This window comes from Pempheris klunzingeri, chromosome 12 (assembly GCF_042242105.1).
Source record: "Pempheris klunzingeri isolate RE-2024b chromosome 12, fPemKlu1.hap1, whole genome shotgun sequence".
Classification (NCBI taxonomy): Eukaryota; Metazoa; Chordata; class Actinopteri; order Acropomatiformes; family Pempheridae; genus Pempheris; species Pempheris klunzingeri.
The window spans coordinates 21,036,457-21,059,196 of NC_092023.1; the positions used below are offsets into that span (position 1 = coordinate 21,036,457).

General features: G+C 43.7%; 1 protein-coding gene across 1 annotated transcript in view; it reads right to left on the minus strand.

The window, feature by feature from the left end:
- Positions 1-3,511, minus strand: part of ttc27 (tetratricopeptide repeat domain 27) — a 78,737-nt gene extending 75,226 nt beyond the window's left edge. The window contains exon 1 of the mRNA XM_070840552.1: positions 3,245-3,511. Coding sequence (XP_070696653.1) covers positions 3,245-3,335 — 91 coding nt within the window. The 5' untranslated portion in view covers positions 3,336-3,511. The remainder of the gene's footprint in view (positions 1-3,244) is intronic.
- Positions 3,512-22,740: the final 19,229 nt, after the last annotated feature.

Genomic DNA, 22,740 nt, shown 5'->3' on the forward strand with positions numbered 1-22,740 from the left:
CTTGGTCAGTTAGTTTCTTTGTGTTATTGTGTGTTGTGCGTTGGATCTTAACCAACCCATCAAAACACCAAGTCACACAGACAAAGTAACCAATTCAGGCAGCGGCTCTGCAGGGTGTCATTACTGTTTTTGTCAGTGGAATCTGCTGGCTTTGCAGAGAGCAACTTAACAGCTGTTTCTGGTTAAACCAAAAGAATCGTACATGTCTACCTCAGTATGGATCCGTTCTTTAATATTGTCAGACACTTCAGATAACAATCTTTGCCTGTCGGTGACAAAGACAAGCACTTTTAGTGGGTGTAGTTTGATTGCACAGTTCTCCCAAAGGATTACATTGCCACTTATTCCCATTTTACAGCTGCTCACTGAGGCGATCTACTGGACCAGTTCCAAAACCTTTTGTACCTACCAGTCATTTCAAACCCAAATTATGTAAAAAAAAAAAAAAAAAAAAAGAATGGGGCCAAGTTTAAAAATATCGAAGTTACCCTTTAACCTTAGTTTGCACTGCTGTACAACCATAGCTCCTCACCCCATCACTGTGTGGGAGATAATGCAGAGAGATTTTTGGCCTGCTTAGGCACACCTTCAAAACAGTCACACCATCCCTTCACTGTACCCTTGGCTTTAATAAGCAGTTGCGGCGTGACTGGTGATGTAAAAGACGTGTGGAGATTTCCATCTCACTGGTGATCTAATGAAACCCAGGGGCTGCCATAATAGCACAGCGAGAATGGAGGGAGAGGACGGGCGGAGGGAAGGGCTCTGGCTTTATGAGGAGGAAAATGAAAGCCTGAGGTATAGCCACATGTTTAATGACATTTCAGCTGCTCTTCAGGTCCTCCCGATGAAATGGCAGCAATTATGAAAAACAAGGCAGAAGCCCTAAAATTAGTCCATAATTCATTAAGGTTCAGGCAATGGGCTGCAGTTAATAAGGCAATGGTGAATAGAATTTGTAAAAGCATACCGGGCTGAGCAGCAATGTAGAACCAAGATGAATGATGAGGAATGTCTCAGGTAGGACCATTTCCATCCTGTGGACCAGCTTGTTTTCAGCTGAATACTGCACACAGTCACAGTCTGGTGGTTTCTCCTTCCACTGAATAGGTGCAGTGGTTCATACAGGCTTGATGAGTTGCATTACACTTAAGTTTTATTTGTCAGGGTTTAATCCAGTTTTACGGTCCTGTGATCACATGCATATTGTGCAGATCATGCATAGATTTTACTTCATTTAAAAAATGAAAAAGGAATGCAGACATCTGCATGTTACAAATCAATGAGCATGGCTATTTTGTGGTAAAAATGCAGACATTAACATAAACTATATTAAATCCAAGTACTGGACTTTGGCATCAGTGTGATGAAGTCTCTTGAAGTGTCAGCTAAAACAGATTGGAGCCACCGTGTGAAACACCTGAGGACTTTGTGGCAGCAGGTAATCACATCCCAACAAAACATGGCTGCCTCATTTCTGCAGCTACACAGAGCTTGTTGTCAATACTTTGAAACCTCTGAACACCAAGGGATGCTGCTAATGGCGAAGGAGAGTTTAGAAGAGCCACTAAGCTGCTGCTTCCATTGTCCATAGCAACGGCCTATTATACACAGCAAGGGTCAACTGTACACACACAACAGACCGTAGAACGTTAAAACTGACTAGTCAGAACTGAGTATACAAAAAAAGCCACGTAACAGGTCCGGATAATGACTCCTGATCACCGTCTTATATACTTACATATTCTTACACCTGCAATTGTGGTCAGATCTAATTATGACAATTAGGTGGAGGAAGCTGGTGGACCTGAAACAAATCAAAGTAAGGGACCTGGGATACTCTTGCTTGGCCGCTATGATTTGCAAGGTAAGGTTCACAAGACAGACAAAGACAGATGGAAATCAGTGGCCTTGCTAACTGAGCAAACATTATTTGCGCTAGAAGAAAGCAATCAGTGACAGTAGAGAAGCACGAGTGCTCGTCCGTCAACCCCGGTCAGTCATGTGACCCACCTCCAGATGCAATGCATTGTCAGTACATTTACACCTTAGAAGCAGCACATTACATTACATTACACAAGTAAACCTTCCAACAGCTTCAGAGCCATCTTTGGTGACAATGTAGTCAGTGTGGCCAATTAATCGCCCTTCATACAGGTATATGGGGGAAATAGAAAGATCTATATGCTAGGTCATATGCCTGACCTCCAACACAGCCCTGAACCTCACACATGCACCAACACAGCTCTCACATGAAGCCTGTTTAAGGACTGTGGCTGTTCACATGTGTGGGTCACCTCAACAGCATGCAGCACCAGTCACAGCTGAGCAAGGAGCCCCTGTCAAACACACAGCCAACATGTCACCCTAACATCAGGAGCTACAGCCCCCAGGTTAGCTGTAAGAGCAGGTGAGACGGAGACAGAGAGCACTGGTCTGACAGCATATTGTAGAATGAGGAGCTGATGTTACTACCAGCAACCAGCTGCAGACAGATGTGAGCCCGGCACTGTGCAGCTGTCTCCGGCCACAGGCTCAGCCGAAGCACCGCTGTCTCGGTGGACAGATCTTTGCGGTGCAACGCGACATAAGAACGGAGGAAGGTTTTCCACAGAGGTGCTGCAGCTCTCCGCCTGGAAGTCACACAGCTGACCTCCACACAGACGATACGCTGAGAGGAGCCTGGGAGAAGCAGGGAAGGTACAGCTAACATTAGCTTGGCTCCATTAGAAAAAGTTGCCATTTTACCATGCCCCCATGTGTAGTGTGTATGCCGAACAGCAAAGCCACTGACAATATTTACAGTCGCTGTCAAGCACAACTCCATAACACATCTGATGTGTCCTGTGAGTGAGGCCACTTAGTCTTACCCCAAAAATGATGGAGGTCTTGCAAGACGTTCACACACGACGATGCCACATTTGGTCGCTACCAGTTCGCTCAGCACTTGCTAAATTCAGATGAGTTCATTTTAAGAGCAGCCATAACTTTCCTCTCCGTGACATTCCGACCCTGTCACTGCCGCTGGTGGCTGAGGCACGAGCCCTGACCGTGAGAGTGTCCCGCGGGGGAAAGCCTCCATCGTCCCACCGCTGCCTTCCAACGGCACTTTGCTGAAGCGACAGCTACGCGCCATCGTAGCCATTTCTACAGCACCCTTCAGACCAGATGAGCTGCCCCCCCCCCCCCCCCCGCTGTTAACAGCTACATGGTGACACCAGAAAAAGACAGCTTAGTGTCTCACCTGCAGTACTGAAAATACTCTGCTTCCATTCCGTCTCCTCGCTGGCTGTTAAAAAGCCCCGGAGGACGGGGATCTCTACGTCCAGCGGCATCACTGACCGCCTCTGGTTCCCGCTGGAGTGAAGGAGAAGCTGCTGCTTCCCGTCAGGACGCTCCCGGACCGGACCGGAGGCCAACCGCTGTCTTAACGAGCCGAGTCGGTGTTTCTCAGTCCCAGATAAAAACGTTTATTTCCACCCATGTGGTGCAAGTGGCATCAGTGAGCAGCCATGACAGATGCGCAGTGCATTGTGGGAGCGGTGATGAAGCCGTGCGGAGCACGTTCACAGCGCTCCGCCGGGACGCCATGTTGCTTTGAGCGGTGCAGTGTCGTGATGTTGGCCCTGGTCAGCAGCTGTCACTGTGGTGGACTGTTGGTGCTCAGTGCACACTGTGGTGGCAGCTACACCTACCTAGAAACTGTCCTGGGGTACTATTAACAAGTACTTGTACTTTATTTGAGTATTTCCGTTTTATACCTCCCTCCACCACACTTCAAAGGGAAGTGTCGCAACTTTCCCCATTAAATCTATTTGATATTTTTAAGGGCTTTGCTGACTGAGCATTCACTGCCCCTTTTCACACACACACACACACACACACACACACACACAGTGAATGTAAGCCCAGGGCCGTAGGACTCACTCTGCACCTCCACCTGCCCTGTAATGTTAACATTGTAGAGGCATCTGTGGCGTCACCATACTTTATTGGCGAGGATGTGAACTCCATGGGTTATTTAGTACTGTTTCACAGTGGCAATTGTCAGGGAATAACCCTGCAAACTGAATGCTAACCTGCTCTGGAGCAGGTCCAGCTAGCCCAGGATACAGTCAGGCTAACCCACCTTGACACCAGGTACCACGGTGGTACCCATCTGAAAGCACTCTGCCATAGTTACAGAATAATATGATATCCTTTAATAACATAACTGTGAAATGGGCCATTCGGCATACAGAGTACTTTAGACAGTTTAAGTACACCTCGCTGATAATACTTTTTTAAAAACTTTTATTGAAATGCAGCGATGAGCAAAATACAAAGTACAAGTCCTGGTCAAATATTACTTCTAGTTGTTCGGTCAAATACTTAGTGGAGCTTTAAAAAGTACTTAAGTATTCAAAATGACATTTTCATTTTAATATATATTGTATTGTCATGATGCACTCAGAGAACCTGATGACTCTGAAACAACCTACTGAATGCACTGACTTGCTTGTAGAACCTGTTTGAAAAATCTCAGACAATCTCTGGACTTCAGATATGACCTTAGGTGCTCTGCTGAGGAATCGACAACCACCATAGCCATCATTACCATCATTACCATCGCCAAGTTCAAACTGAAACGGTCAAAGAGAGAGAGTGAGTATGGCAGACGAGGAGATCCTTAGCAGAGGGAGACAGGGCAGGCGGTGAGAGAGACAGGTTGAGGCTAGAGATCTGGGGGGTCCTGGCAGTGAGCGGAGGGAACAGGAGATAAAGACCCAGAGAGAGGTGTCCATAGCTGAGACTAGCAGACCTGGAGCACAGGACAGCAGAGATAAATATCTCAGGAAAAATCCCACAAGAACACAAGGAAACTAGAGTCTTGGATAGTGTACTGGATAGTGACTGGCAAACCGGGGAAGATGATGGGATGGGTATCAGGTGTGCAGTTAAATGATCTGCAGGTGAGTGATCTTCTGGCAGCTCCGCATACACACACACACACACACACACACACACACACACACACACACACACACACACACACAAAACAAAACAGAGGAGGGAAAGCAGGAAGACAATGAGGAAAGGAGGGAGACTAGACAGACACATAACAGACGAACAGGACACTGTATGTAGACTGTGAATAGTCTCCCTTCAGTGCTCAGCTTTGTGCAGAAACATTCCAGATACTTCTTGCAATAGTAGGAACTTACAGTATGTAATTGTGAGGCAATAAACTAGGTTTGGAAATAAGTGGGACACAAGGATATAAATAAGTTCTCTTCTGACTGATATTTGGCCCTGACAACCTAATTATGTCAAATCAATGAAAGGAAAATGTATCCCTCCTGGGTGTGTTAGGAACATCACAGTGTGTGCACCACCTCAAACGGGAAACAGGCAGACTGATAACATGCTGACATCATATAAGATCATTATCACTGTACTCACTGCCAACACAGTGTATGTTACCGTATGATATGATATGGTACAATACTGAATACTGTAGTGGAGGAAGTGTCCCACTCCTTTACTGAAGGTAAAGTACCAGCACATTAGTATTCTCCTAAGACCTGACAGTGTTCTGTGTGGGGGGACATCAGTCCAAGACCTCTAAGCACTACTTATGCAATACGTTTGAGTCCTGCTGTACTGTCAAGAGCACATCCTGGGCTTTCTAGTAACACACATGGGGTCATGGCCAACAGAGCACCTCTGTCGTTTCAAACCTTGTCTTATGGCAGTGAGATATTTAAGTGATTACATTTCTAAAGGCATATTGTTTCATAAGGATCTTCATAAGGATATGTTTGAGAATTTGAACTATATTATAGTAAGATTTTAGAGGTGTATGCTAATTTTAAGCCTTTCAAAGCACACATTTTAACATATGTCCATTGTGGGGGACAGTGGGGCTGGCTTCTCCTCGTTTTCAACCATTTTCCAGACTTGAGGAAACAGTGCCAGAAAAGATTGTTAAAAATGACTGAGAGAGACAGAGAGTCAGTACAGGAGAATTAAGTAAGCTAGGCAGTAGAGCAAGTGACATTTTTTCACATAAGAATTGAGTGTATTATTTATTATCATTATTAACAAATAGTGCCTTGCACTGTTCTTCTGTGGAAAGATCGACTTGATAAAACATAAAAACATGATCAATATAAATAACTTACATTCCAATTATTTAAATGGTGTAAACAACTGAAATAAAGCCTTTTCAGGGTCTCAGGAGGACAAAGTCCTACATGAGATAGTATTGGCAGCACCCATGTTAACAGGTTAGAGTGCAGATCAAACACCAGTATTTCAGTACAACATTAGTCTGAATGTAGTGGAGTAGATGTTTATAGTAGCATCAACTGGAAATAGTCAGAAACAAGCATGTGTCTGTAAAGGCAGGGGATCAACAGAAAAACTGGATGTCACATAATTTCCTGCTCCTAAATTCTGATAAAAATGAGATGCTGGTCATTAGCCCTGTAGACATAGACACAAGTTTGATCGCATAACAATATCTCCAAGAATAGCACTAGGAGTCCTCAAATGTTCAGAATACTGCAGCTGAATCAGACTTCTCATGACACTCAACCTTCTATCTCATCCCATGCTCTCCACTCTCAGAATATAGGGCCCCTGTCTGTGCAACAAGGTATTAATATAAATCATGACAGAGCAATACTATATATAAGTTGAGTATAAGTTACTGTAAGAATGTTTTAACATCATGAGTGTTAATTTTAAGAAATATGATATAGATCTTAAATGATAAATTCACTTTAGTAAAGAATAAAGTGTCGTATGATACAAAAGAAAAAAAGAAGATGAATCTTTGCACCCCAGACGGCAAATGCAATTTGAATGAAGCAGTGACAGTTGTGCTTATAGTATAGGTATCACAGGTTTTATGTGGCCCTACTGAAATATTTAAAACATCTCTTGCTGCTTTCAGGTCCTGTGTGGAATTGAGAGTTTAATGTGGTTAAAGTGGGAATACCAGTCAATCAGCCTGCATTTAATCACAAATGAATAGTGATTTTTGTCTGTTGCCCAGAGCTGGTTTCTTCTTTGTCCTTCAGTTCATCAGTTCCATGCAGCCACCCAAAGGCAGCAGGATGCATATGCTGAGAAATCTGTAGCCTCTGGTTTTAAAAGTGCAACAGAAATAAGGAACATCATATCTCTCAAGTCTTTCTCCAAATCTATAAAACTGTTGTTACTGGACAATCAAACATGCTGTCATATCCTGGAATAATGGTTATGTCACTGTTTCCCTAATTGTCTGTATGTGCTCTTGTCTGCAGTCCTTTAGTATGTTTTATGTTAACATCAACCTGCCGGGGACTGCAGATAAAAATGAGCCTGTATGGCAAAATCTGACATATTTACATGATGGACCCAAGGGCTCATATTAATCGATGGGAATTGTCCTTTAAATAAATAAGCATAACTTAATCTCTCATATAAATGGCTTCAACAAACTCTTCGTTCTAGCATTTACTCTCATTGTCATTGATGATACTTAACATACCAGCCACCATCTGCCCTTTGCTGTAGATTTTTGGTGCCATTGGCTCTGCTGTTCAGCATTATAAGACTAGTGATTGGCTGGTAGGCTGACAATTAAATGGCTACACATGTCAATCTGTAATCCACTTCATCCAGATGGTTTACTTTTTCTGCTGTTGCACCTACATGAACCACAGTAACATCTACAGAGTCCATCATACTATATTGTATGCTCAAACCATCTTCCTGGTACACCTGATCATGAGGCTGCTTTAAGCTCCTTCGCTTTAAACTGTTCACATGCAAAGCAAGTGCAGAGATGGAGTTGTCACATGCAACTGCCTATTAAGTGATGCATATGCAAGTGGGACAAGAGAGCTCACTTCTGCGGGGGCAGAATCTCTTATCTGGTCACTGACTCATGTTTTCACAAGTGAAACATGCACGTTTTCCTGATCTCTGTGTATTTTCTGCTTCCAAGGGGGACGCTGCTGCTGGCTGCTGGCTGCTGGCTGCTGGCTGCTGGCTGCTGGCTGCTGCAGCTGAGCCACTGTATGATTAAGCGTATTTCTACACCAGTGGTGGTGACTACTGAAGACCTGCACGTGTCATCTGATAAGCAGATTGCATTTCACCTTCGGGACATAGAAACTCTGTTATATGTTACTGTATATGTTGAATGTAAAAAAAAAAGGGGGAGAACAAAGCTAATCAACTATCAGTGAAGGAGCTGGCTCTACATCATTATCAAATGCAAGTTATAAAGTACAATACTGGACACCAAAGATCCTTGTTAGACACATTCATTCCACATCTAATTTTTTTAGCTTGTAATGGCTCTGGCAATGTCCGTTGGTTAGCCAGCCCACCACTTTGCTCCAAAATTAAATATCCCAATGCTGGATGGATTGAAATTCTGGAGACACTTTGTACTCACATTTATGATCCCTCATTGATAAGACATTGTGGTGATCCTCTGACATTTTATTTAGGTGACTAGCAGGTTTAAATGAATTGGTACAGTCTATGACTAAATACCAAAAAAATGACATTCCCATCAGCATGTTAGCATAAGAACATAATAATATAATAATAAACATTAAATGTGCTTATTATCACAGCATGTTAGCATGCTGACCTTAGCACTTAGGTCAGCACTTGGGTTCAACCAAACGCTTTTCAAAAATCCAATTTGCTAATTCAATCTAAAAGTGATGGAAATCAAACATTCTGCATTTCAGGAAACAGAAAGAAACAGCAGTGTAGGCACAGACACTGAGGGCCGCCAGAGAAATGACAGCTAGGGAAATTGGAGAAAAGCCCGACCAACAAAATGTTAGGGGATAGCCTTTGAGCAGAGATGGTTCCAGGAGAACCCACAGCTTCATTACAGGCTTTTGTCAAACAGGCTGATGTGATGGTATTGTGCCAAAGTCTTTAATGGTCAGGTGTCACACATTGTAAGTAATTATGTCTGTTGGATTTAAAAACTAGAAGAAAGCAACAGAAAGTCTTAACTGTCATTAGAACAGTGAGAACCACACATGCAGTGACCGCTTTGCTGAGTAAAGCCAATCGATGCAAAACTATCACATGCACAAAAGAAACAGCAGGGAGGGGCCAGGGAGAACCTCTGGAAGATTTTAGATGGACTTCAGTATTTGGCTGGGCAAGGTGAAGCTCTGGACACGAGAATGATGAAAAACAGTTACTAAGATACAAAGGACAGGACGACACCAACCTGTCCTCCTGGCTGCAAAGCCATTTGGATTTTACTTATCCAAAATGAAAATGTGCAAGATGAAACACAGCAGATCATGACCAACACTATTGTCAAAGGAATGCATGACTGCAAGACAATACTCTTTGTTTGCTCCACTGACTGGATCTCCCAGGTTCACAGTTAAGAAGATTCAGATTCAGATTCAGATTCAGAATACTTTATTAGTCTCAGAAGGGCAATTCGGTTCCACAGGCAACCCATTTATAAGAAGGCAGACCTATGATGTTGTCTGGTAATATGCAAGATGTACAGGCTCACCTGTGAAAAGGCCAACCACCTGTTCTGAATTAAGGACGGTAAAATTCACAGACTGGTATCAATGCATCAGAATAAAAATTCAGGAGGTGATTAAATAGTGTGAACTGAATACAATTTGGAATGAACTTGTGATGCAGTATTTCTAACATCTTTCCATGGGTAAGATGAAAAAGATTTAGTGCGGAGAGGGGTGGAGGGTGAGTCATGCCACAGCTTCAGAACTGACATCCACTGAAAAGTTTGGCTCCATTTTGAACCAGATCATCTGCAGATTAGTTCCATACCTGATATATGATGGTCCACTTTTCACTGCTGTATTGCTCTAACATAATTTATGTTACAATATTCTAACCAGCAGCAAATTAAAGGTTAGGGCCTCATCTATAAACAAATATCTTTTAAAGTCAGCTACACAAATGGATTCTAAGATTAAGTGATTTTTGAAGTCATGTTGTGCATTTGTGCCAACCAACCCACTGAGAAACCGCCAATAACAGTTTACTTTTCATCATCACCTCCGGCAGGCGCTTCAGGAGCCTCCGAACCAGGACCACCAGACTGAGGAACAGCTTTTTCCCCAGAGCTGTCTCCCTACTGAACTCTGCCCCCCACTGACCCCCCTGCCCCTACACATCACCATACTGTCCTCTCTGTAAATATAGTATTTAAATCTAGGTAGTATGTATATCACCTCAACCTGTATACGCCTGTATTATATGTTATAATATATTATATTTATATTTATACCTGTAGTTACTAGCACACATGTTCATAGCACTAATCTGTATATAGCATCTGTAAACACCCTTCTGTATATTCTGTATATTCTGTACCTACCCTTTATATATTTCTGCACTTGCTACAAATTGCACTTCTGGTTAGATGCCAAACTGCATTTCATTGTCTTGTACTGTACAGGTGTAATGACAATAAAGTTGAATCTAATCTAATCTAATTTGAATTTACCTCCTTCTTATTTATTTTTTCACTGCAGGGACTTGTGAAAAGGCCTTTATGTGAAAGGGTCGAGTGTTTTTAAATGCACAACAGCATATCAGTGTACTGGGTTGCAAATATGTGAAGTAAAAATGCCACTTTTTATGATTTGCTTAGACTGTAGCATATTGAATCGAATAGCAATGTATTCTTTTGCATCATGTTGAATCACATTGCATCACATTGAATTACTTTTGTGTCACACTGGTAGTTGCTTCATATATATCTTTAATGTATCGGATCACTGAAAGCATATCAAGATGTGTATCGCATTCGCCTCAGTGATGGAAATACGCTTCCCTACTCTGTCTGAACACTGTGTCATCTCAGCAGACTAATCTCAGCAACATGACATGGTACAAAACATACAAGTACAAAAACATAATCAAGGAGATAGCTTTCTCTGAGGCTGGGGACCTAAGATCTCTGAGGTCTGTGTGAAGGACAGTGTGCACAGCTGTTGTCTGATCAGTGCTTGCACAGTACGAGACTGACTTGACATGGCTGTGCAGTTAGAAAGAGACAGCCAATGGACTGCACAAGAGATTTCTCAAAGGAAACACAAATATTGGGCTTCCTCTAGTTCAGGATGAGACATCGGATTTAGAAACCCTGAATGTCTCACTTCAACAACACATAATATCTGGTATGTCAGCTATTAAGCATGTTAAAAAAAATCTTCAGCCAAAAACATACACACGAGCATTTCTGTAGCATGTACTCTGAAGCCAAGCAACTTGCCACGTCAGTGGACCTGCTTCCCAGTCCTACATACAATATGTCATTGAGGACCTGCAGAACCCCCCCACCACAGAGCAAACCATTTCAGCTGATGGAACTTTTCGACCAGGAGGGCATTCATACTTTCAAGAGACTAGATGATGTCCTCATAACTGAGAAAGTGAATGACAGCATCAAAAGGGGCGGGCGGCTGTGGCTCAGAGGTAGAGTGGATCGTCCATCAGTCGGAAGGCCGCATGCCGAAGACACTGGACCCCAACTTACTCCTGAAGCAGCTTCAGTGTGTGAATGTGTGTGAAAGAACAGTCTCCTCCAACTTAGATTCCTCCTGGATGAATGATGTGTGAATGGGTGAATGAGGATGTGATGGAAAAGTGCTCAGAGTAAGCGAAATTACTAGAAAGGCGCTCTACACATATAGACCATTCATACTCAAAGATTGAGCTACTGGCATTGCATTTGCCACTGGCAAATCACTCTATCATCTTTTCCTGAACCCAATCACACATTTTTGGTGCCTAAACGAAGGGAGAGGGGTGCCTTGTGTGTCGGTATCAGACTCCAAATGAGGTGACAAAGCGATGGTATCTGACGCCCTGGGAGGAGAACATGTTGGGTCAGCATACTGAAGAACACGGCGACAGAGGTGCGACAGCTCTTCAGCCATGTAGAGAACCTGGATGGACTTCTAGTGGTTGTCCCTGCCTCCCCTATCGTTCTTTCTTTTATTCAGCCATCTTAATTAGCTTTGCATATTTGGTGGTATAAGTACCTTTGTTGGGAGCACTGGAGCAGCTAGCTTCACCTGTTCATGACGGTCGGTCATACTGAAGCTCTGCTGTCTACCAATGATCACACAGAGAGGACCACCTCTTTGTGGAGTTCTGTCTCCTGATTGGATGAAGTGGGAGCAGGATAGCAGAAAATATATTTTCTGATATTTGGAATGCAGAGCTATTTATTTTAACAAAAAAATGTTCCTTAAAATGTTCATTTCCAGACCAGAGCAGCCAGTATCAACCCTTAGTGGCTGCTGAACCATTTCAAAGGTTTCTTGCATGACAGTCATAAATGAAGCACAACCCTATGAACAGTACAGTTTTCACACTTTATGTTTGAGGTCCAGAGAGAGTTCTTTTGTATTCAAGTGCTTTTTGCTCTGACGTGTACTGTGAGCTGCAGGATCTTACACAGAGCTCTCTAAAGCTGTTAAGCCCAGTCAAGTGAATTTCCACAATGTACAATCGAATCAAAGTCTACAGCTGCCTGAGAGGTGATGAGAGAAAACAGGAGGAACATACAATATAGAGCAGGTAAACAGTGAACACCGGTGGAGTCTAATCAAATAGCAACAAGTGCAACCTGTGTGAGGTTGATTTGTTTTTTCTTAGATTGTGTCTGTTGTACATGGTAACGGTCTGCTATACAGAAATAATATACAGAGTGTAGAATGCTGTAATTGACCAATCAGAAGGTAGACTGTATAAAAAAAGCCGTTGGGGGGCGACTCCACTGACTCCAATACAAAGTATGATTGTATGGTAGTCTATAAGAAGATTTTCTTCAACACAGACTGATGTTTAGTAAATGATGGTCCCATTTAGCCCAGAAAGCAGGGAATGCTTTAGGGTGGGACTACGTGTGATTAATGAGTCAGAGGCAGGTCATGCCTAAGCCGAACCAGTCAGAGTTGGAGGGGGAAGAAAACTTGTGTTATTCATATACTATACATATGAAGGACGTAGCCACCGTGATGCCACTCATTGGTTTGTAGATCGCTGCTTTGAAGCCTCGCTTTATGGGTGCTAAGGTTTTTTGGAACCAGAGGTGATGTTCATTCTATGAGCACGGCCTCTGATTGGTTAGTCAAAATGTAGTCCCACCCTAAAGCATACCCTGCGTTATTGTCTATTCTCCCCTAAATAGGACCATAATTTCCAAATTGAACATCACGTTGTGTTGAAGAAGACTAGTGACTGAGACCATAAACTCATTAGGAAAATGCTTTCTGAGGTGATAAATCTAGTTGGGTGTGAGAAGTGGGGTCATTTTCTCATTCATTCAAACTTCTTTTTGCAACAAGCAGTCACCCCCCACTGGCCATTAGAAAGAATGTGGGTTTAAGGCACTTTCATATTGGCGTCACTTCTGGCTCCAAAATCAAGATGGCGATGGGAATTATGAAATCCACGTCGCTCATACAGGCTCTACTGGCAAACTAGTTGTATTGGTTGTAATAGAACCTTTCAATTCAGCCACAATACTGTGTATATTCAGACAAACACAGTAAATGTCATCAAAAAGAAAATGTAAGATTCCAACATAAGGTCCACTTATTAACTTTGCCTGGAGTTTCAACTGTAGCTCACAATTTTCATCAATGGGTAGTTTGGGAGGAGATGGATCTGTTGAACCTTACAGTAAATTGGAATTGTTTTGTCAGGATTTTCCATGCCAAGAATAAACTTTGATGCTTACACATTTTCTTGATTAGGCACATGAAACAAGTAACACATTAGAATTTGTGGTAAAAAGAGGTAAAAGTGGTGGAATGAAATAGCCTTCACTTCTTCGACTGTTTTGTTGCAGCCTGTGGCCGAAGACAGGCTCTCGTTTGAGATCGTATTAGGCCAGTCGATATTAAGGATCCTGCTGAGGAAGGTGTTGTGGAATGCATCAGCATTGTTCTGCTCATTTTTGATGAGGCCCCAGCACTTGGAGCCTTTCAGCAATAGAGACTTCACGTTGCTCATGTAAAGTCTAAACTCTTTCTTGAGGCTGTAGATCTTATTTCAGGATTCCACTGTTCACCGTTGCGTCGTCTCCTGCGCTGGTCCGGCTTTGTTCTGTCCTCTGTGTGGCTTCATACCCCACCTGTGGCTAATTAATCACAGGCTCATTAGATGGTTCCTTTTTTTGTCCGTTATTGGTATGTCCTACTTTCTTGTGCTCCAAGGTAAGATGCTGAGTAAGCAACTTACTTTACACAGCTACCTAACTTAAAGTAAAAAAAAAAAACATGTAGCGTAACTAAGTGCCTAAGTGACTAAGTTTAACTACATATCATTTAACCATTTACTTTAGTCTCTATTTATACCAGGGTCTGCAAAGGGATGCTAGTACTGGTGATTTAGCCGTGTGCTAATCGTGTACTGCGTCGGACACCTATACCTCCTCGCTGTAAACGCTGAGCACTGCTGATTTTACAGGTGTTATGGCTGGAAATGTTATTCAGCCGCCTTTGTTTGCTAACATTAGCTAGCTTATCGCACAGTTGTTAGCATTACTAACACTGCTGGCAACTGTCAGCAGTTCTTGTTAGCATTGCTTAGCACTGCATGCTAAGCTAGCAAACATTAGCAAACAAAGACGGGTGAATATCTATCATAAGTTACATGTGTTTGGACTTTAAGTTAGCTAGTTGTGTACCATGTGAAGCTGTACATGTTCTTCCCTCACATGTGACCTGAGTGACCTTATGCCTGCACTGGGACCGGTGAGTGTTTCCCTCTATCGTAACGTCCTCAGCACTGTGCAGACAAATGTATCCTATACTGTGAATGCAGCATTTTAAATGCATGCTGTAGTTCTTTCTGTTTACTTCTCTCTGATATTTCAGAATTATTATTTCAGAAGTGTGTTGTTATTTCCTTAGGAGTGTCTCTCTGAGACAACAATGAAAATGACATATTTCCATGCCGGGTGCAGAGAGCTTGACGGTGCCCCGGGGGAGTGGACTTAACGAACGGCCATTTAAATCAAACACTCCTGGTGGGCTCTGACGTTGCTCGGACGATGGAGCAAAACCGAATTGCAGCTGTAATGTGATGCAGTCACAGTCACAGTATTTTTCATCCAGAGTGCTGTCAGTCCTTTTTAGTTGAGGAGTATTTTCTCATTCTCATTTGAATGATGTGCTGTGCTGTATGGCAGCACGTCCTTGTAGCTCTTGTGGTTATTATATATTAAGTGTATTTTTTGCTTGTTTTTTCGACCAATGATGTTGACTACAGCTTGGGAGAAAGTCGTATAATAAGGGAAACAGTCCTTGCATTGTAACGGACTAGACAAATGGTAAATGGGCTGTATTTGTATATCTCCTTTCTAGTCATTTCAACTACTCTAAGCACTTTTCCATCACATCCTCATTCAGACATTCACACATCATTTATTTAGGAGGAATCTCATTTTTTTGAGGAGACAATTCACACACATTCACACACATTCACACACTGAAGCTGCTTCAGCAGCAAGTTGGGGTTCAGTGTCTTGCCCAAGGACACTTCGACATGTTGACACATAGGAGCTGGGGATCAAACCCCTGACCTTCTGATTGAGGGGCGACCCACTCTACCGCTGAGCCACAGCTGCCAAGCAGTCACTCCATCCCGGCTGAGCTGTAGAAGCACTACCACGGGTGCAGAGTTGGTACTAAGCCTAATGCTAAGCTAGCAGCTAGGAGAAGGAGAAACAAGCTGGCTTTACCATCGATTATCATGGGAAATGCCAACTCTGTCTAACAAGTGTGACGAGCTAGAGGCCCTTGTGAAGAACCTGCAAGCATACCGTTGGTGCAGTCTAATGTGTTTTACAGAGAGCTGGCTCAATGCTAGCATCCATGACTCCTGCGTGGATCTACCTGGCATCACGGCAGTGCGAGCCGACAGAGATGCCAGAGCGAGTGGAAAGAACAAAGGTGGAGGACTGATTATGTTTGTGAACAACAGATGGTGCGACCCTGGTCATATCACTGTAAAGGAGAAGTTCTGCTGTCAGGATGCTGAAGTGTTGGTAGACCATACTATGTTCTCAGGGATTGTTCTCACATTGTCGCCATTGTTGTTTACATTCACCCACGGACTGGGCCTGGAGCGGCGTGTGAAGTCATCCACGATGTTGTTGTGAGGATACAGACCCAGCACCCTGATGCCTTCATTGTGATAGCAGGAGATTTTAATCATGCCATCCTCACCTCCCATCTGACTGGTTTTACTCAGTATGTTGACTGTCCAAGGGAAAACAGGACACTTGATCTGCTTTATGCAAATGCAAAGGAGGCATACACTGATCACAACCTGGTCTGCCTGAAGTTGTCCTACACACCATGTGTGCTGAGGCAGCCTGCAACCACCCGCACATTCAGGAAGTGAGAGGCCAGAGAGTCTCTCAGGGCCTGCTTTGAGAGTACAGATTGGATGCACTGCTGGGGTCACAGGAAATGTCACGCTTATCTATCTATCTTGCAGAAGACTTTGCTGGGGAGGGAAAGCAGTGTTTTGTCTCTCCAGATGTCACAGTCACTGAGGAGCCTCTTCTCTGGCCTTTTCTGCAGTCTTCTGGTCTTGGAGAAAATATCAGTCAACCTTGGAGTCCGTTTCATGTCAGCTTTCAGCAGCTCTGCTGGCATGAATTCAGTCCCTGCTGCTCTGCCACTTTTCATGGCCTTGATGGCTGCTTGGACCTCTTCAGCTGCATCTGAGGATGGAGGGTTTGTACTGGGCCCATCATGCCTTTTGTTCCTCTTCTGATGATGACATCTTTCCAGGTTTATCTGTGATGGGTCTTGTGTGGTCTTTGTCTTGGCCACAGAGCTGACATGTCACTTATTTCTCTGGGCTTCTCCAGCCAAAGTGATTTCACTCACAGCAGTTTTCTTTGGCCATCGATTTTCTTCCCAGATTTACCATTTATCTCGCTTCTTTAGTCTGAGACTTTCTTTGCCGTTGCAGTATAGATTCTCTTGATCTTGTTCCAGGATTGGGCGGTTTATTGGTTCTCTCAGGTCAAAACGATTCTTGAGCTCAATACTATCAAATTCAAAATATGTTCATATTATAAGAAAAAGTACTTTAAGTGTCAAAAAGATCAATGTTCTCATTCTCTAATAATTTCTGTGTGGCGTTTTCATGTTCTCCCTGTGCTTGTGTTGGTTTTCTCCAGATACTCCGGCTTCCTCCCACAGTCCAGAGACATGCAGGTTAATTGGTGACTCTAAACTGCCCGTAGGTGTGAGTGAGAGTTATTGGTTGTCTCTCTGTGTGTCGGCCCTCTGATTGACTAGCGACCAGTCCAGGATGTACCCTGCCTCTCGCCCAAAGTGAGGTAAGCGGTATAGATAATGGATGGAGGGATGTTCTGTAGACAGCTGAGTGTGTAAGCACTGGTTAAACATTGTAACAGGCTGAGGTGGAGCTCACTTCGTCTATTTTATATACTGTTGGGTGGTTTAATCTATTATATAACAATAAATCCTATTTTATACGCTCATCATCTTAACTTGTAAAGTATTTTAAGCAGTAACTCCTGCTGTCAGATGGGTGTAATGTGGTAGGTAGAACAATATTTGGCTTCATGAATCACTGCTGCGGATCGTCGGCCACTCATCATGTTTTTCAATATTACCATACTGCTAATTTATTAGTCACATTCCTATTGCTAGTGCTATAGTTGCTGTTAGTACATTGGTTGCTGTTTGTGTTGTCTCTCTCTGTCTCTCTCTCTCTCTGTCCAACATCCACCCAACACAGACCCCCGACAGAAAGCCCCCCCCCCTCTGAGCCTGGTTCTGTTCCAGGTTTCTTCCTGTTAAAGGGGAGTTCTTCCTGCCACTGTGTCCTAATATAATATCTGATGCTGCTCATGTGGGGATTCTTGAATCCTTAATTTTGAACTCCTGAATCGTTGGGTCTCTCTCTAATTAAAGACTTTGGTCTAGACCTGCTCTTTATGGAAAGAGTCTGGAGATAACGCTGTTGTGAATTGGCGCTATATAAATAAAGATTGATTGATTGATTGATTGAAGTACAGAAATATTCATGGGTAAATGAACTAATGGTACACCAGTACAATGGTGGTGTCAGAAGATGTGTGTGAAATCAGACCACGTCCACACTTCCTCCCACTTTAAATGCCCTCTAAAACACTTCTGTTAGTCTGACTTTTTTGGCATCCATGTTTTTCCACTTTGGCAGCTCAAATGCACTGGGGACACCACTGCACCACTTCAGTCCAACTTCTTTTCTTTTTTTCTGTTATCACACAGTGGTCAAGTCACTGCTCTCATTTATTTCATTGGTCACTGGTCTCCACCAAGTTCAGCTGACTTCTTTTTGCCAGCAGCATTGCTCAGTGGATTGCAATGTTGGGTTGTTCCAGACTGAAATATCTGCTGGATGGATTTTCTTGAATACATCATTGTCCCCTGAGGATGACTCCTGACTTTTCCCCAGTCAAGACAAAATGTTCACTTATCAAATATCACAACAACTGTGGGGTCGATTGACGCCACAGACAGATTTGGTTCCCAGATGACGAATGCACTGACTTCCCCTAACACCACCGTGGTAGACAGCTTCAGAAGCAGCTTAATTGCCAAGCAGGTTTTCATATACCAGGAATTTGCCTTTGTATTTTGGCGGATAACAATAAACACAGCATGAGGAAAAAGTATAAAAAGCAAGAGCTGCAAAAGTCAAAAAACATAACAGAAAGAACAACATGCTGAGTTTCAAAGTTATTGAATACCCATACAGTAGCTCTCTGCATCACATTGTAGTTGATCTATCAGGCAGTAAATTTCAGTAGCACCTCTGTCAGAGAGGCCTAAGGCGACACCTAAACAGAGCCCGAGGCTGCATTCCAGCAAATAAAGGGTTCACAGGACGAAGTCAGACAAGACGCAGCTCTCTATTTCAGTTCTGGACTCTTTTCGAACTGAGCCAGTGTTTTAGTTTGTTGTCTGATACTTTTTCTGCTCCACCATGAGCTGCAGTTACATGGAAACTACTTTAATCAGAATGACTTCAGTTGGACTGGAGATTCTATCTTAAATGTTTACGTGGACACTAAATGAAGTGATCCGATTAGATGTGTGCTTACATGGCCCAAAGCATTTACTTTGACCCGTGCAAAGTGGTTTTGACTTCAATAATCTTAGTGAAGTAACAAAAAAACATTGACTGACAAAACAGAAAAGGTAGTTGAGATAAGAGTCAGTAAAGGAGTTTTGCTGTTTAAAACTTTTATAACAAACTCAGAAGGGTTTTTTTAAGCTTCTCATGCAGTTTCTTGTGCTTATAAATGTCTTATGAATTGTTTATGATACTGTTAGTAATATTTGTGTAGACTTATTAACTCATAATGTTAATAAGCATCATAGAAGGACTTGGAAAACAGTTATTGATCACTTTTAATGTGGTAAATCGGCCAGCAAACAACTGGCAGCCAAAACAGTGGATTGGAAAAAAACGTTGACCCCGGGGTCAAGGAAATTCCCGTTTTGGGAGCCGACACCAAACTGCCTCTTTTTTGCCTCATCCACCTCCAAACCCGTTGGAAAACAGTTATTGATCACTTTTAATGTGGTAAATTGGCCAGCAAACAACTGGCAGCCAAAACAGTGGAGGAGGGGGGATTGGAAAAAAACGCTGACCCCGGGGTCAAGGAAATTCCCGTTTTGGGAGCCGACACCAAACTGCCTCTTTTTTGCCTCATCCACCTCCAAACCCGTTGGAAAACAGTTATTGATCACTTTTAATGTGGTAAATCGGACAGCAAACAACTGGCAGCCAAAACAGTGGAGGAGGGGGGATTGGAAAAAAACGCTGACCCCGGGGTCAAGGAAATTCCCGTTTTGGGAGCCGACACCAAACTGCCTCTTTTTTGCCTCATCCACCTCCAAACCCGTTGGAAAACAGTTATTGATCACTTTTAATGTGGTAAATCGGCCAGCAAACAACTGGCAGCCAAAAGAGTGGATTGGAAAAAAACGCTGACCCCGGGGTCAAGGAAATTCCCGTTTTGGGAGCCGACACCAAACTGCCTCTTTTTTGCCTCATCCACCTCCAAACCCGTTGGAAAACAGTTATTGATCACTTTTAATGTGGTAAATCGGCCAGCAAACAACTGGCAGCCAAAAGAGTGGATTGGAAAAAAACGCTGACCCCGGGGTCAAGGAAATTCCCGTTTTGGGAGCCGACACCAAACTGCCTCTTTTTTGCCTCATCCACCTCCAAACCCGTTGGAAAACAGTTATTGATCACTTTTAATGTGGTAAATCGGCCAGCAAACAACTGGCAGCCAAAAGAGTGGATTGGAAAAAAACGCTGACCCCGGGGTCAAGGAAATTCCCGTTTTGGGAGCCGACACCAAACTGCCTCTTTTTTGCCTCATCCACCTCCAAACCCGTTGGAAAACAGTTATTGATCACTTTTAATGTGGTAAATCGGCCAGCAAACAACTGGCAGCCAAAAGAGTGGATTGGAAAAAAACGCTGACCCCGGGGTCAAGGAAATTCCCGTTTTGGGAGCCGACACCAAACTGCCTCTTTTTTGCCTCATCCACCTCCAAACCCGTTGGAAAACAGTTATTGATCACTTTTAATGTGGTAAATCGGCCAGCAAACAACTGGCAGCCAAAAGAGTGGATTGGAAAAAAACGCTGACCCCGGGGTCAAGGAAATTCCCGTTTTGGGAGCCGACACCAAACTGCCTCTTTTTTGCCTCATCCACCTCCAAACCCGTTGGAAAACAGTTATTGATCACTTTTAATGTGGTAAATCGGCCAGCAAACAACTGGCAGCCAAAACAGTGGAGGAGGGGGGATTGGAAAAAAACGCTGACCCCGGGGTCAAGGAAATTCCCGTTTTGGGAGCCGACACCAAACTGCCTCTTTTTTGCCTCATCCACCTCCAAACCCGTTGGAAAACAGTTATTGATCACTTTTAATGTGGTAAATCGGCCAGCAAACAACTGGCAGCCAAAAGAGTGGATTGGAAAAAAACGCTGACCCCGGGGTCAAGGAAATTCCCGTTTTGGGAGCCGACACCAAACTGCCTCTTTTTTGCCTCATCCACCTCCAAACCCGTTGGAAAACAGTTATTGGTCACTTTTAATGTGGTAAATCGGCCAGCAAACAACTGGCAGCCAAAACAGTGGAGGAGGGGGGATTGGAAAAAAACGCTGACCCCGGGGTCAAGGAAATTCCCGTTTTGGGAGCCGACACCAAACTGCCTCTTTTTTGCCTCATCCACCTCCAAACCCGTTGGAAAACAGTTATTGATCACTTTTAATGTGGTAAATCGGACAGCAAACAACTGGCAGCCAAAACAGTGGAGGAGGGGGGATTGGAAAAAAACGCTGACCCCGGGGTCAAGGAAATTCCCGTTTTGGGAGCCGACACCAAACTGCCTCTTTTTTGCCTCATCCACCTCCAAACCCGTTGGAAAACAGTTATTGATCACTTTTAATGTGGTAAATCGGCCAGCAAACAACTGGCAGCCAAAAGAGTGGATTGGAAAAAAACGCTGACCCCGGGGTCAAGGAAATTCCCGTTTTGGGAGCCGACACCAAACTGCCTCTTTTTTGCCTCATCCACCTCCAAACCCGTTGGAAAACAGTTATTGATCACTTTTAATGTGGTAAATCGGCCAGCAAACAACTGGCAGCCAAAACAGTGGAGGAGGGGGGATTGGAAAAAAACGCTGACCCCGGGGTCAAGGAAATTCCCGTTTTGGGAGCCGACACCAAACTGCCTCTTTTTTGCCTCATCCACCTCCAAACCCGTTGGAAAACAGTTATTGATCACTTTTAATGTGGTAAATCGGCCAGCAAACAACTGGCAGCCAAAAGAGTGGATTGGAAAAAAACGCTGACCCCGGGGTCAAGGAAATTCCCGTTTTGGGAGCCGACACCAAACTGCCTCTTTTTTGCCTCATCCACCTCCAAACCCGTTGGAAAACAGTTATTGATCACTTTTAATGTGGTAAATCGGCCAGCAAACAACTGGCAGCCAAAAGAGTGGATTGGAAAAAAACGCTGACCCCGGGGTCAAGGAAATTCCCGTTTTGGGAGCCGACACCAAACTGCCTCTTTTTTGCCTCATCCACCTCCAAACCCGTTGGAAAACAGTTATTGATCACTTTTAATGTGGTAAATCGGCCAGCAAACAACTGGCAGCCAAAAGAGTGGATTGGAAAAAAACGCTGACCCCGGGGTCAAGGAAATTCCCGTTTTGGGAGCCGACACCAAACTGCCTCTTTTTTGCCTCATCCACCTCCAAACCCGTTGGAAAACAGTTATTGATCACTTTTAATGTGGTAAATCGGCCAGCAAACAACTGGCAGCCAAAACAGTGGAGGAGGGGGGATTGGAAAAAAACGCTGACCCCGGGGTCAAGGAAATTCCCGTTTTGGGAGCCGACACCAAACTGCCTCTTTTTTGCCTCATCCACCTCCAAACCCGTTGGAAAACAGTTATTGATCACTTTTAATGTGGTAAATCGGACAGCAAACAACTGGCAGCCAAAACAGTGGAGGAGGGGGGATTGGAAAAAAACGCTGACCCCGGGGTCAAGGAAATTCCCGTTTTGGGAGCCGACACCAAACTGCCTCTTTTTTTGCCTCATCCACCTCCAAACCCGTTGGAAAACAGTTATTGATCACTTTTAATGTGGTAAATCGGCCAGCA